The 16,732-nt window shown below is 37.3% G+C and overlaps 1 protein-coding gene across 3 annotated transcripts in view; it reads right to left on the bottom strand.

Annotated features, from left to right (window-relative positions):
- Nucleotides 1–16,732, bottom strand: part of KCNN2 (potassium channel, calcium activated intermediate/small conductance subfamily N alpha, member 2) — a 139,552-nt gene that overhangs the window by 78,532 nt on the left and 44,288 nt on the right. Inside the window, exon 4 of one of the 3 annotated variants that reach the window (XM_011963650.1) lies at nt 14,040–14,049. The exons of the other annotated variants lie outside the window; for them this stretch is intronic. Within the exon in view, the coding sequence (XP_011819040.1) occupies nt 14,040–14,049 (10 nt within the window). The remainder of the gene's footprint in view (nt 1–14,039; nt 14,050–16,732) is intronic. 3 annotated transcript variants of the gene reach the window in all.

Here is a 16,732-nt window from a genome sequence, read left to right as displayed (position 1 = left end):
ATTGTAACTTTTACCTTCTAAGACTGTATCTGGCCAAAGAATAGCCATGAGGCTGATAAAACTTATTATAAAAGTGCTAATCATTTGTCTGGCAATAGGACAACCAACTTTAACAGAATGTGCTTTCTGAGAAATTACAGTCAGATTAGTGCCAGTCATCTATAAGTCTCTGACGATGGTCTGCCCACATTTGCCCAAAGAAAACAGCCCACAGCTGTACACAAAGCAAATCCAGGAGACCACATGGTCAGACTTACTGAAGGGTATTTAAAAGATGACACTTAAATAATATATGATCTTGTTTTTTTTTTTTTTTTTGGTTTTATTTTGGAATGCCTAGCCATTTCTAATACATAACAGACGTGTACATTCAGTCTTTTTTCTCTTTTTAGGGAAGAGAAATTGTCTTAGTCTGTTTGAGCTGCCATATCAGAATACCATAAGCTGACTGGCTTATATAAAACAGACATTTATTTCTCACAGTTCTGAAGGCTGAGAAGTCCAATATCAATTCACAGGAAGATTCAGTGTCAGGTGAGGGCCCATTTCATGGTTCCTAGACAATCACCTTCTCTCCGTGTCCTCAAAGAGCAAGGGGCTAGGGAGCTGTCTGGAGTCTCTTTTTATAAGGACACTAATCCCATTCATGAGGGCTCCACCCCCATGACACACTCATCTGTGAAAGCCCCCAGTTGCAAAAATATCAACACACTGGAAATTAGGTTTCAACATGAATTTTGGGGGAACATAAAAATTTATTCTATAGCAGTAAGACATGTCTAAAATAGCCCCCTTGATTTGGAGACACCTCCTGTAGCAGCACAAGTTCTCTTTCTGATTGACTCACATTCTGTCTTTGTGCCTAGCAGTGATGTTGGAAGAAACGAATTAGCAGAACGGTTTTCGTAGAATACCAGTGACTACTGACAATAAAAAACTGGGAAACATAAGGGTGGTTCAAATGCCTTGGCTTCTTACAAGAAAGACCAAAAAGATTAATTTGACTTTGAATCAAGGTAGCCAAACTACAGATACATTCTTTTTAATTTATGGCCAGGTGCGGTGGCTCACGCGTGTAACCACGCCTGTAAACACTTTGGGAGGCTGAGGCAGGTGGATAACCTGAGGTCAGGAGATCGAGACCAGCCTGGACAACATGGTGAAACTCTGTCTCTACTAAAAATACAAAAATGAGCCGGGCGTGGTGGCGGCTGCCTGTAATCCCAGCTACTCAGGAGGCTGAGGCAACAGAATCACTTGAACCTGGGAAGCAGAGATTGCAGAGAGCCGAGATCACGCCATTGCACCCCAGCCTAAGTAACAAGAGCAAAACTCCATCTCGAAAAAAACAAACAAACAAAAAACAGATGCTGGGGAGGTTGCAGAGAAAAGGGAATACTTATACACTTCTGGTAGGAATGTAAATTAGGCAGGCAAATCACCCAAGGTCAGGAGTTAGACACCAGTGTGACCAACATGGTGAAACACCATCTCTATTATAATACAAAAATTAGCCTGGCATGGTGGCAGGCACCTATAATCCCAGCTACTCGGGAGGCTGAGGCAGGACAATAACTTGAACCCAAGAGGTGGAGGTTACAGTGAGCTGAGATCATGCCACTGCATTCCAGCTTGGGCAACAGAGCGAGACTCTGTCTCAAAAAATTTTTAAAATAAAATTAATTAATTAAATTTCTCTTAAGAACACCTAACCAACACGTTGGCTTTTTTTGTTTTTGTAAAATTTCATGTATGTTGGTTCACTAAAAACCATACATCAGGATTTATTCCTTCCTAGCAAAGACCATTCTATAAAAAAGAAACATATACTAAAATCAAGAATATCCAAGGCTATGTGCAAAATAGATCAAAAAGTAGCTAAGACAAATTAGACTCTATTGGAAAGATACAAAAATCTGCAGCATTCAAGAAATCAACTTGTTTTGAGAAAGAAGCACCACTACAATTTTTAGTCATATCCCAAACTGTCTTAAATACGAAAGATATGGCCATCAAAAATAATGTGGAAGGGGAATATTATTTTTACCTAGCTTGAAAATTGCCATAAAATGATAGTCCTTTGGCCCACAGCAGACCCAGCCAAAATGAGCCAGACCTACAGCCTGTCTGAAGGATCAAATAGAATGAAGAAGTGGGGAGAGGCAAGCTACAATCTGAACATAATATAGAATTCTTATCATGCTATTAAAGTTCTGGATTGCCTATAAAACATGTTCTGTGAATGCTTTCTTAATTTAAAGTAAAAATGTTATCACAAACATGACATTGTCTCTGATATCTGCTATCTTAGACAAATTATAGCTTCTTCCTTTATACTCTTCTAAGGAATGAACGTTGTTTATGGAAAAGGTAGTATTGCTTAAGACAGATAACAGGCAAACTTCGTAAGAGGTCTTAGTAGAGATTCCTATTAGAAAATCAAACAGGAATTATTTTAATCTTTTGCTGGTCAATTTCTCCCATGTTAAGTAACATAGGCTTTACTTGGTAGAAGCAGTCCTGCATTTGGAAGCAGAGACCAGGGGACAAAGGCAACCAGGGTATTTTATCATAGTACTCCACTAAACAGTAGCAATAAAGGTTATTTTATCCTTAAAACTGCCCTAAGAATAACTAGCCTGGAGCCACTGCTTTTTGCATAGCTCAGTTTACATGCTGCAGGGAGAGATATTGCAAAAAGATTTTACATTATTTCCCTAGTCAACGGAAAGGCATTCCGCCAATGTCCAATGACTACGTTTTGGAGGCTGCTGTTCTAAGTCCATCCCAAGACCTGCTCCTCCACAGCTTTCAGATTAGATTTCTTAATGACTCAGTGTTGTACTGATGTTACCCAACGTCAACGAAGTTAAAATCTAGGAGAACAGATTCCTCAAGAGATCAGAGCAATTCTTTCATATCTAACTGCACTCTCTGTAGATGAATGGAGAAGGTAGCTTTGTTTAGAGACAAGGTCTCACTCTGTCTCCCAGGCTGGAGTATAGACTCATGATCATAGCTCATTGCAGCCTCAAACTCCTGGGCTCAAGTGATCCTGCTGCCCCGGCCTCTTAAGTACTTGGGCCTGTAGGCACATGCCACCACACCCAGCTAATTTTTTATTTTTTAACTTTTGCAGAGATGGGGGTCTGGTCTTGAATTCCTTGCCCAAAGCAATCCTCCCACCCTGGCCTCCCAATTGCTGGGATAACAGGCATGAGCCACTGCACAGGCCAATAAGGTAGTTTTTATTTAGTATATGTAAAAATAAATTACTCATGCATCTAGCTAGTACTAGTCAGAAAGACTTAGGTTACTGAGTATGGTACTTGCACCTGTCATCACTGGAACCAATGTCAATGTTTGATCATTGGTACCAAAAGTAGTTTATATTTAGTCCTAAAGATATTATAGTGATTATTTGGCAGGGGGTGGTACCTCCAGATTTAAGCTATAACAAATAGAAATCCACTGTCTGACCCGAAAGTAAAAATTTTAAAATGCTTTGTAATTTAAAATATCACACTGTACTTAAAACAAATTTGACAAAATGATGCTACTTTAGATTAGAGGTTGGCAAACGTGTTCAGCATAAGGCTAGGTAATAAATATTTGAGGCTTTGTAGACTACATATAGTCTTTATCACATATTCTCTTTTTCCCCAAAACAATAAAAACAATGTAAAAACTATTCTTAGCTCTTAGGCTTTACAAAAACAAGTGGTGGGCCAGATTTGGCTCAAGGGCCATGGTTTACCAACCCCTGCTTTAACTAGCATACCACACTAAAAAGAATATTTTCATTTTCTTAATTCTTGCTGCTATTTTTCCCTACAAAACGTTATCAATAAGAAGCACAAATTAAGACACAGTCTAAACCAGATAAAATCTCTAATAAAAAGTTAAACTGGATAAAGAGCTATGAAAAAAATTCTTTTGTTCTTGACTTTCAAATTTAGTCTACTCAGACACATTCAGTTATGTGGTTACTTGAAGATATGCTTGTATGAGGAAGTGAAACATGGGGGTTTAAAACTCATGATCCTTTTATTCCCAGAGGCAGTGGTGCGGATTAGCAGAAGTTCTGCAGACCTTAGTGAGCAGCATTGGAGAGTGCATTTCCAAAAGGAGAAATGCTAGATTGCTATTCCTATTAGTGAGGCTTTCAGGAAATACCCAAGAAATTAAATGCACAGCAGGACTTAAGTCGAGTGGCAGTGATCTTAGCACATGGACAGTTTCATGAAAGTTGAAATGCTGCTGCTTTAAGGGTTACTCACAATAGTCACAAAAACTTTGGAGCTCTGTCACTGCTGTTGCCTCAGAACAGGGTTCCCTTGCTTGCCAGGGCCCCCCCACTCCCTACCAGCCCCACTTGCCCCATTGCAAATCTCAGACAATGATGGCAGCTGCATAGTTGCTGAGAGCCCGTAAGGCAACATCCAAGATAAAAGATGAAGAAAACCTCTGTCTGAAGTCTGTGTGCTCCAGCAGAGTATATGGAAATAGTTCCAGGCTGAACACAGAGAAGGGTTTCAAGCAGTGCTGAACCATGCCTGTCACTTTTCTGTGAAGCCCTCCTCTTGTCAGTCCAGCACATAAGGCAGGCTTTAGATTTCCAAGACCAATTTGTCTGCAGTCTTTCAGATATGCAGTAAGTGCTATTTTTGCTCCTGAATCACAGAAATTTTAAATTAACGCAGATTTCCTTATTAACCTTTGTTAACTTATTAAATGGTAAAACCCTGAGTACTTGCAAATGAACCAGATAAAATAAAGATGTAAGAATTATTTTCACATTTAATAGATAATATTCCCATTAGTAATCCTCTTCATAACGACCCTTTGTAGGGTTAAATTTCAACACTTTAAGTCCCTCATTAAGTGTTAATTAGCATTCTTCTTTGCTATAACTGATAGGTACACATCTGTGCAGAAACATTTACCCCACAAGTCCTCATGGAATGACAGCAGTTGGTGTTCCTCTTGGCCTGATAGGATTAGATGACTTGTAAGGTTTTATCTGACCCAGATATTAGAAGGCTCTGGGCTCTGTGGCTATTCAGATAGTATCAAATACCCCTTCTACCATTGAGGAGCTTGGTTCAGATGAGGCTTTTGTACCCCATTTTTACATGGTATAGAATACCATAAGCACTTAATGAACACCTTTGACCTGCAGAGAGAACTCATCTCCTAACCAAATCAGAGCCAGACAAAAGTTTCAAGCAACTACACCACTGACTACTGACTACAGTCTCCCTGGTTCTTTTTCTGACCACATCAAACCTGCCTCCTGTTGCACCTTCATCCCTTTTACCACCCAACTATCTATCAGGCACCTACATCACAATAAATGCCAGTGACCTTGGTAGGGCTGAAAGAACAGAGATCTAGATGATACAGTAGGTGAATGATGGATAAGAGGAGGAACAAAAGATATCGGTGTGATATTTCAAAAACGGAATCTTTAAACAGGGATTAAAAAAACCTAGCAGAGTGGCTTTTCGCTTCACACTGACACCTCCAAACTTCTCAGAACCCATCTTAAAAGCAAAACAAAATAAAACAAAACAACAAAAACACCTTACTAAATAGTAGAAAGCACAGTAGGCAGATTATCATAATGACAATAAATATAAGAATACTCATTCCCTTCCAGTCATGTAGTAAGCCAGAAATTCTAAGGGCTGATCACCATTAAATTAGATTAAAACTAACGACCAAAGCTGATCTTTTTATATTGGGTATTTCATTTGATAACATTATGTCCTCTAGGACAAAAGCAGATTAATATTTAAACCAGATTAAAATTACTGATCTTTCTCTACTGGATGTTTCATTTCGTAAGATGTCCTCTGGTATAAAAGTTGTTATTCCAAATAATATCAAGTGGGCATTTAGGATGATTCTCCACATATACCTAGTATAACCCAGTTTTGTTCAAAAACAGGAGTTTATAATTACTAATATGCTCAATCGCAAACATTTCTTTAAAGCAAGAAAGTCACTAAATTTAATTTTCCCCATGATCACTGATATAAAAGATATTTTCTGCTAATAAATTGGTTCTAAATAATATGTGCCTTATTTTGTGGCTTTCATATTTAAAAACCATGATTCTTACATGAGGTTTTATATGAAGTTCTAAAACCACAACATTAAATACCAAAAGTCTGCAAAATCTTATTTTTAAATTATATCTTCTGTTAGAATATTAAATACAATTTAATAAATTGAAACAGTATATTTTATATGACACAGAAAGCTTTTAGAAGACTAAACCATGAGCAGAGATGTGAAGGCGAAGATATTAGACAGGAGTCACTCAAACATCTTTTGCTCCTGCGGTATTGAGAATATCGTATGTCAAAATCAGTTGCCACATCCCTATGAGCTGTACTATAATATCCTGTCACTGTGATACAAAGCACAGTACAAAGAATGGTCACGGTCACAGAGTGATCATTTGGTCAAGCAGCCTGTGGCTAGAGCATCGTCCTTCCAAAGTGATGACAGTGGACGGTCACAAAACCCAGCAAGGTCACCTAAAAGGGAGGGAGGAGCTTGGTTTTTCACAGTGTCTAGCTACATCCCTAAAACAGGGTCAGACACATTACATATGTTTGCTTTTGGTCATCAAGAAAGCTGTGGATCAATCAAAACAAATTACTGCCTCAACTAGGAGAGAAAATAAAAAGAATCTTAAAATTCCCATTGGAGGCAATTCAGGAACACTTAATCCTAAGTGAAAATATGACAGATATTCTCTGGGCTTCATTCTTCATAGCTACCACAACCATCAAAGCAATGCAAGAACTAGAAAGACTTTTAAAGCAGGACTGAAAAACAGTCTTTTTTTGCTCTTTCCTCTCTTTGCTGTTACTAGAAAATAGTGGTTACTAGAAAAGAAAGAGTTCAGGGTAGGAAAAGGGCAGCAAGGAGAGGCATGTGAAGCACGAACTGAACAAGGGAGTTAAGCCTCTTCAAAGAGCTCACAGACAGCTGTGTGCATGTAGCTGGCTTTTTTCCTGCATGGCTTTGGGAGGCAAGGCAAGACTGACTTAGAGAAAGCCAAGTGTACATAGCCTCAGCACATTCAAAAACAATGAGAATGAAAATTAAAACACAAGCCATGGAAAATATGCAAATCATATATGTGATAAAATACTAGTAATCAGAATATACAAAGAACTCTTAAAATTTAATAAGACAAATGCCCCAGTTTAAAAATGGGCAATTTGAATTGCCATTTTGCCAAAGAAGATACACAAAGAATTAATGATCACATAAAAGGTATTCACCATTATTATTAGTCATTAGGGGATTGCAAAGTACAACCACAATAAGATACCGCTCTATACTCACTAGAATGATTATAAGACTATAAATAAATGTATATTAAGACCACATATTTCTGTATGTTTATATACACACATTAAGACATATGCATATGGGTATAAACAGACACACTGGCATTCTATATATCCATATCCAGATATGACATATATATGATCTAATATATACACACACTCAACTGACAATGTTGTCAAGGATGTGATAAAACTGGAACCTTCATATATTGCTGATTGCTGATGGGTTTGTAAAATTAAATACTCTTAGATGGCTACCTAGGAGAAAAAAAAAACATGTTCACCCAGAGAACTGTGTGCACAAGTTCACAGCAACCCTATTCTTAGTAGCCAAAAACAAAACACAAACTAAATGTAGATCAACTGGTGAATGAGTGACCAAATTGTAGCATATTCTTACAACAGAATAGTATTCATCAATAAAAAGGAACAAACTTCAATACATACTACAACATAGGCAAACATCAAAATCTTTAAGTAAAAAAGACCAGACGTAAAAGACTATATATTATTTGATTCAATTTATATAACAGCCTCAGAAAGGCAAATCTATGGAGACAGATAGCATATTAGTGGTCACTTGAAAGACTGCAGGAGGGAGCAGGGATTTATTGCAATTGGGCACAGGGATTATGAAAGTTTTGGAGGGTAATAGAACTGTTCTAATCACTACGTTGACTATGTTCACTATAAATTGTAGTGATGGTTGCATAGCCCCTAAAATTATTGGCTTGTACACTTTAAATAGGTGGAGTTTATGGTGCATAAGTTATACCTCAATAAAGTTGTTTCAAAAAATGACAAAGACCCTTTTTTTCTTTTTACACTGTAGCCAAAAATCATGATAAAATTCTACAAAGAGTTTTTAAATTCTAACATTTATTCACCAATCAATCACTGAATAATGGCCACAAACTCAAAATGGCTTTGACTTTACCACCACACTATGGTTTAAATATCTGATGACTGGGCCTGTTTCAGTATCCCTAATTATTTGACAGTGATCAGACTATTTATTGACCCATGGGATTCTGAATGAGAGACAAAACAGCACTGGAACTAGCAGGGTGGGACAGACTGATGCCCCTCTCCGCAGTGCCTCAGGAACCATCCATAGGCTCTACTAGTCAGCAAGCAGTGGAGTAACAGTTCACATAGTCCCTCCTAAGAGACTCAAGCCAAGAGGCTCCCTTGAAAGACAGTAGGTGCTTTATTACCTGACACCAGCTTGGGGATACAGTACTAAAATCTACCTCATTCTCCATTCAATTCTCATAATAGAAAGCGAGTCCATTAACATGGCCTAAGGTTATAAAAGCTTAACATTATAATAGAAGGCATATCTGTCCAAGCTCAGCAAATGTTTAAAACTTGTACATTTTATGGCATGTAAAGACACTTTTGTCTTGCATTTCTATGGTTATTTTAATACAATTAAGGAAACATTTTAAAATAAAGGGTATAAAATTTAAAAAAATACAATGCAGAAAATCCAGCAGGAAGTAGGAAACACTTGTATTTTCTCCAACCAAGCCCGATTTATGTTCAAGAAATGTATTAATTTTCTTAAAGACAAAACGGCTTGAATGTCAGCATGTTTTCATTTGGACTTTATGTTCCTTCTTTTTATCTGGCCCAGTCGTTTTGAAGCTGAATTACATTAGAATGCTGCCCAGAAGTGCACACATGCATGCTGTCTAATGTACTATATGGATAATTACAGGAATTTTCAAAGTCAGAAGACACTTAGGATCTCTATTCCATGAAATATGTATATCAGCATGAGTGACAAGATGAGGAGGACCATAATGAACTGACTATGAGATCACTGAGGTTGAATTCCTGAGATGCAGAGCTTTTCATGTTTTTTTCTATGTGAATTTAAGCTGGTATTTTCAATCTGCATGCTTTAAACTAGGATCTCAAAGTCCCTTGCCAACAAATATTACTCCTCATTATTCTCTCAAGAGGTAGACCAAAAAAAGTTAAAAAATAAAAACAAGGCCGGGCATGGTAGCTCACGCCTGTAATCCCAGCACTTTGAGAGGCCGAGGTGGGCGGATCACCTGAGGTCAAGAGTTCAAGACCAGCCTGGCAAACACGGTGAAACTCCATCTCTACTTCAAATACATTACAAATTAGCCAGGCATGGTGGTGGGCACCTGTAGTCCCATCTATTGGGAGGCTGAGGCAGGAGAATCGCTTGAATCCAGGAGGCAGAGGTTACAGTGAGCCGAGATTGTGCCACTGCACTCCAGTCTGAGTCACAAAAGCAAGACTCCAACTCAAAAAATAAAACTACAAAAAACAAAACAAAACAAAACAAAAAGCACATCTACATAAGAAAGAAGAGAAAATTGAATTTGAGAGAGTACTGGATTTTCTTTCCATAAGACTTTAATGACCAATTTATTTGGCAAACATTATACTTGGCATTGATGTTTTGCAAGTCACAGATGCAGGATGAATGCTTTCAAACTGCCGACTTTTATAACTTGAAAAGGCCCGTTTTAAAGTTATGACTCATTTATGAGCCTGAAAATGCTATATCTGTATGTATGAATCAGACCCACTTGGAAGTATAAGTTTACAAAGTATTACATTGCCATCAACCACAAATTACAAATCCATTGATGAAATGCTTAGAGTTTACTTGGCAACAGCTGAGTCTTCAAGTGGCAAGAAATAATCTCATTATCCAATAATTATCCAATATTCTGTAATAAATCAAGGTAGATATATTTTCCCAACATTGCAATGCATATTTTATGACTACTTTTACAACTATTAAAGAAACTTGATCCCAAGTAACATGTTTCAAATTCAAGTAAATCATCAGGAAATTGGCACCTCTAATGGCCAGTGCTAGAAAAAGAGTAGGCTTCTGGGTGATTCTCCTGAAAATACAAAATAAAATCATGGCTGACAGACCAGAAAAATGAGCTAGCACTTTAATATGTAGCTCCCTATTTCACATTCATCCTATGTAAATAATAAAAAACCACAAATAGAACAAGTGAAACTTTCAGATGCCATTCATCCCTTCCTCCATGACAACTGGTTTATGTTATATAAACAGATAAAAACCAACTGAAACTGTTTTGAAATGGAAAGCTTGAAAATTAGAACACAGATCATTTAAGAACTCTATACAGAGTGGATCACATATTGAAACTTAGTTCATTTAAAAGCATGTTCTACAAAGAGAAGTAATGAACACACATGGTGTTAGAGCAACAGACTAATACTGAGTTACTAAAAGACATCCACTGCAATGCTACATTAAGTTACCAGATGTAAACAACTACCATCCAATTTTTTGTTTTATTGGTGCTCAGACAAGGGTATTCACTTTAACTTAGTATGTACAAAATTATATTCAATGTCCATATTCCATATGCAAGAGGGACCCCAAATTACATATTCTCTATAGGGATATAGAGAAACTGGGACCCCAGATTTCATATCCTCTACAAAATAGTGCTAAGAGACTAGAAATCTGTCTAGTTACAAAGCGGGATATTCTCTCATCCCACAGGAGCTTCCCCTTAGCAACTCCTTCATACTACTGATGTCAGAAGACATAACCAACCTTGTGCTAAAAGCAGTTATTTTATATAAAACTTATGTTGTATGTAGTTTTATTATGGGGCATGATTTGACTGTAATATTCCACAATATACCATATGTGATGGTTAATTTTAGGTGCCAACTTAACTAGATGAAGGAATACCTAGAGAACTGGTAAAGCATTATTTCTCAGTGTCTGTGAGGGTGTTTCCAAAGGAGACGGGTGTGTGAGTCAGTGAACTGAGTGGGGAAGATCCACCCTCAATGTGGGTGAGCACCATCCTGGCTGGTGGCTAGGAGAGAACAAAAAAGGCAGAGAAAAGGTGAGTTCCTCTCTCTTTCTCTCCTGGAGCTGGGACATTCTTCCTCTCTTGTCCTTGGACATCAGAACTTCAGGCATTCCAGCCTTTGGACTCCAGAACTTGCATCTGCATCTCTTTGGATTCACAGGCCTTCAGCTTTGGACTGAGAGTTGCACCCCTTGCTTCCTTGGATCTGAGGCTTTTGGACTTGGACTGAGCCACAATACCAGCATCCCCTGTCTCCAGCTTGCAGACGGCCTCTCCTTGGGACTTCTCAGTCTCCATAATCCTGTGAGCCAATTCCCCTAATAAATCCCCTCTCATATATTTATATCTATATCCTCTTGGTTCTGCTTCTCTAACAGACCATATAATAATAAAGTATGTTTCAACTGCATTTCAGGAATCATCTTCCAGGAAATTAAAAACGAAAACAAAATAATACAACATAGGAGAGTATTAGTGACAGGGTGACAAAAAAACAGAGTGAAATCTACCTGGATTATTCTAATGAAAGAACAAAATATAGTTTTAAGACACTGAAGAGTAGATTCTAAACACAACTGAAATTGAAGTCTCTATTCCTCAGGTTCTCTATGCAAATTTATCTTCATCTATTAGTTTTCAGTGATGACGAGAATTTATTCTTTATTCATCTAAAATGCAGTTTAGATTATTCAGAGCTATTCAAAAGTTGCATTATGCTTCTCCAGTTTGTCTACTTTCAAAAAGAGCAATCTATTGTTAAGTCATTTTTAGAAAACGTTCCCTCTTAACAAATGATACCTGGTTAATAAATATTTAAGTGCCCTGAGAGATAAAATAATGGGAAAAGAAAGGACAATTGTTGGCCACTTTTTTAACCAAATGACCCTTTTCCATTCCAAATATTACCTGGAATCTCCAATTTATTACGTATTATCACAATGTTTGCTTTTCTGCTTGGGAACACTACTACCTAAATTCCTAACTCACCTTTGCTCTCTTTTCCTTTCCATCCCCAATTTGGCCCCCTACCACAGAATTACAAAACTATGTCAAAAAGGAAAAGATTCCATTGAACACAGAAACATTATTTTGAATTTCCAAACTGTCGTCAGAAAGTTCAATTCCTTTCCATCTCCAAAACTTCAGTATTGTCATATGTTAAGTATGTTTCCCAGAGAGCATGGCCAAATAAACACTCCTTTCCCCTCTTAGGTATTTCTAATGCATATACATACATTAAATGCTCTGAGAACTTTTACAGTGAAAAAGAAACCAAACTCCTTCTTTGTATAACATAGCACTGACCCACAATATCCAGTTCTGCCTTTGCAAAATAGCTACTATTCTTGCTCAGAAACTGTGCCCAGTAAAACACACTTTGGGGTGAATAGCTGCCTATTTATGCTATCTTTGAGAAGTCTCAAAGGGTACAAGTCAGGATTGGATAAATTCCCAATTTTCAGGACCCCAAGCTCTGTGTTTCAGGTTTCTTCTAAAACATAAATGTTCCTGAAATTTCTCCTAATACATTCTGATTAAATGCCTTGGCCTGGGACCCCATGAACATGAGATCGCTTAGCAGCACCAGGCCACACTTCTCAGGCTGCTTCAGAGGACAGCGTTTTTCCTAGGACTAATGCCTACCTTAACACAAAGCCAAATCATAACCAGAGAAAGAGTAGATTACTGTGGTCTGGTCTGGGGAAGTTGCTTATTAACAAATGCAGGCCACAGAAATAATGCTAGATTCTTGCTTCTCTGCTTCCTCCTATCATTCACCAAAAAAAAAAAAAAAAAAGAAGAGAGAGAATTTTTATTACCCACAGGTAAAAAATTTCAGAGGTGCACGATACACCAGGGAATATAATACCACAAGGAATAAATGCCTCCCATAGGATGCTGTCCCCATTAGTACAGAAAAATTTCTAGAAACTTCTAGAAATCCTGAATCTTGTGCTCCTAGAAGGACAGGAATAGGTTTTTAATGCAAACTTCTCTAGAAAGCTGTTTCTCTTTTTCTCTAGCTCTTTCCTTTTAAAAAAGTCCAAAAATCTAAGTCTCTTTTTAGATTCTAATTAACTAAAAATATAAATTTCTATCAGATGTGAATCTCCCCTTTTTACATGGAGCGGATGCTTGGATGGACCAAAGATGGAACTGGTAGGATTCATTCAAATCCAAATCCTAAACCAAATAAATAGAAAAGCTGTGTGTTATATTTGGTATTGCAAACTTCACATAACAGGGGAAAAAAGGGGTCAGAAAACAATCATCAAGGAAGTGTAAGATGTTGATGACATCATGTTCCAAATTGCAAATTTATGGAAAAACAAAAATTTTTTTTTATCTTTGTATCTTACAAATCACAATCTGGAGAATTTGTGCAGTAAAATGGGAAGTTTAATAAAAACCAAACGTGGAAAATCTCCTATTAACACAATGTTGGTTAATAATTTTTTTTCTTTTACACATTTGTGTAATGATAAAACATTACCTTGGGAAGAAGTCTTAACAAACCATTTAGTTGGCAAATGAATAAACTAAGGCAAAAAGACCCGAGATGTTTGGCCTGAGGTCACTTAGCCCCTAAATTACACAAATGGGACTAAATCCCAGTGTCCCAATCCAGAGTTTTGGCCTCTGTCTCTTCCCCACCACGCTGTCACAGATTTGTTTCCTTTATGTAACTGCTGGCTACACACTCTCATTCTTGCTATGAAATGAACAGTTTTCACCTTTGATTGCCTCTTTACATGGAAACAGGAACGGTCATCACCTCACAATCTGAGCATATTAAAAAACACACAGACTTGGGGCTGCTACGCAAATGTGGCACAGCTTGCCTTTGGCATTCTGTATTTAGTGATAATGGGTTAAAACGCCAAGATGAACTGTTTTTGAAAAGAAAATGTATGGCATGTGCACAACTTTGAGGCTCTCTTAATTGGCCTTTGGAAGCAAATGCACTAGAGAGCACCCATGGAGATGTCTATATTGTTAGACCTGGCTGTTTCTCTCATTGTTACATTGTTATACATAATTTTTAATTAGGGCTTATCTTTATAAAATAAATAGGTATGCCCACTAGAGTTTTGCATATTTATTCTTCAACCATCATAAGGTACATCTGCTCCAGAAAATATCATAAGCCTCTAAATACCATGATTGCTAGGAAACAAAGCATTACCATAAGGAGTCTACCTTTCTTTAAAAAGAAAACGTTAATCCCTCAAATGGCATAGTTATCCGGAGGAATTCTAAAAAAGGTTTAGAGACATGATACTAAAAACTAGTCACTACAAAATTTCTGGTATAAGCAGGTGGGCTCAACAAACATGCTGGCCTCAGCTCCTTCCCTTAACAACCTTAAAATGATTATAAATACTACTAAAACAAGCAGACAGCAAAGAAGCATAAACCCATAAGGACAACAAGAATGAATGACAAAAGAGTAGTAAGAAAAAAACAAACCAAGCTAGACAGCCAATCCAGATGGCCACTGACTTACCTGACATGAGAATGCAGCAATCTATGGCAATAGTGGTGAAAAATCAAGAGGCAACCGCACATGCACTGAGAGCCAACCCCCTCACCCATGACTCAGGCACTGTTGGCACCAGTACCTCTGCAGGTGGGGATAACCATAGAGCTTCGAATGGGATGATAGGTTCAAAAAAGGCATAGAAGCAGTTAGACACATAGATGTCCTCTTCTGCTTTGTAGAAACACTAACTGTTCTTTGGCAACCTGGCAGAAGTCTGAAAATCTATTATCTGGAGACAGTAAAACACAAGGTCTGTGGACCAACCGCAGGACATGAGACACTGGTGATAGCAAGCTACTGTACTGATACCAGGAGAACAAGCAAATGCTTGCACAGTAACTGTTGAGACCTCTTCTTTGCCCTGTGTTTCAATTCCCAAGACGCTGTCACCTCAGACTTCTGCTTTCATGGCAGGAGAGCAGAAAAGACCTCCGATGCACTGGTCAGATGGTCAGAGAAGACACAAAATATATAAAGGTACTGAAATTGGTGTTCTATGTCCCCCAATCAAATCACCCTTTAGCGAAGCCTGCAGTTGACAAATTTGAAATGTGTACGAAAAGCTCCTAAAACAGAAGCCAAAACAAAAGAAAAATGCACCTTTGAGGAAACAAAATGCAAAGAGAAAAAAACTTCAAGAAGTTTCTGTGAAAGAAAAGCATGATGCTATTTAAAAAAAGGCACTCAGGGATCAAAAATTAGACACTGGAAATTAATACTCAATATAGAAGAAATAAAATTCCAATTGAAAGTCTGAAAGATAAATTGGAGTTATCTTCCATATATAGAGCAAAAACAAAGGTAAAACTATAAACAAAGAGTAAGAAAATTAGGGAATAATATAGGAGGGCCATTATCCACACAACAGAAAATAGGAACAAAAATCATTAAATAATTCAGAAAAGTCTCCAAAAATTGAAAGACATGAAATTTCGAGATTGAACAGGTCCACCAAGTTCCCAGTACCATGGATTAAAATAGACACATGCCAAGATACATCCTTGTGTAATTTTAGAATACCAATACTAAAAGCCTCCAGAAAAAAAAATTAATAAATAAAAAAGGAGCATGGCATCAGACTGCTAGACCCTGAATATAGAAGAAAATGGAGGCTTCAATATTCTGAAGGAAAGTGATTTCCAATCTAGAGTTTTATATCCAGCTGATTACCAATTAAGCATGAGAGAAGACTAAAGACTCCCATATCTGCAAGATCTCAAAAATCTCTCTCTTATACACTACCTTTGCTTCAAAACTACTGTAAGACAGATTCTACCAAAATAAAGAATGAAGAAAGAAGGTGAAATGGGGTTGAAGAAAGGGGCTACTCAGCATACAAAAAAAGGCAAAGAAAGTCCCCAACACGATAGCGATGCAAGTCAGAATGTGCCAAGAGTCATTTCTTCAAGGTGAAATTGACAAATTGCTGAATATATTTGAAAAGAGTAAAAGGTATTTATATAATGTCAGAGAATTTAGAGATGATTTAGTGATAAGTATACAGAAAACTAAGCAAATAAAAAATGAGGCAACTGTTTCTTCCAGAAAAAATTTTAAAAAAGTGCATGAAAGGCAAAATGATTATGATATATTATCTTGTTCAGCTACAAATGCAGTTTATACAGTAACAACAATGTAAATATAGAATATAGATTTTAGGGTTTATATATCTTACTGTGAGATAGGGAGATAAAAATCACTTTTCCGGGGAGGGGTGAAGTTGTGAAAAGAGTGTGTTTACATATGCAAAAAAAAAAAAAAAAGCAAAATCTCCGACTTCCCCAGCAGGAAGTTAATAGCTCCAAAACAACAACAAAAAATCTAGATGCAGCAACATAAGCAATTTTATTTAAAAATATGAAAAGCAGTTACCAAGAGAATGGCTAAAAAGATTTAAAGTGAATGCTTCTGGAAACCTGGAATGGGCTGGGGGTGTTCAGGGTTCACTATGTATA

The sequence above is a fragment of the Colobus angolensis genome, unplaced genomic scaffold, assembly GCF_000951035.1.
Source record: "Colobus angolensis palliatus isolate OR3802 unplaced genomic scaffold, Cang.pa_1.0 Scaffold62, whole genome shotgun sequence".
In the NCBI taxonomy this organism is placed as follows: Eukaryota; Metazoa; Chordata; class Mammalia; order Primates; family Cercopithecidae; genus Colobus; species Colobus angolensis.
Note: the sequence above shows the minus strand (reverse complement) of the source record. Positions and strands in the feature narration are given on the sequence as shown.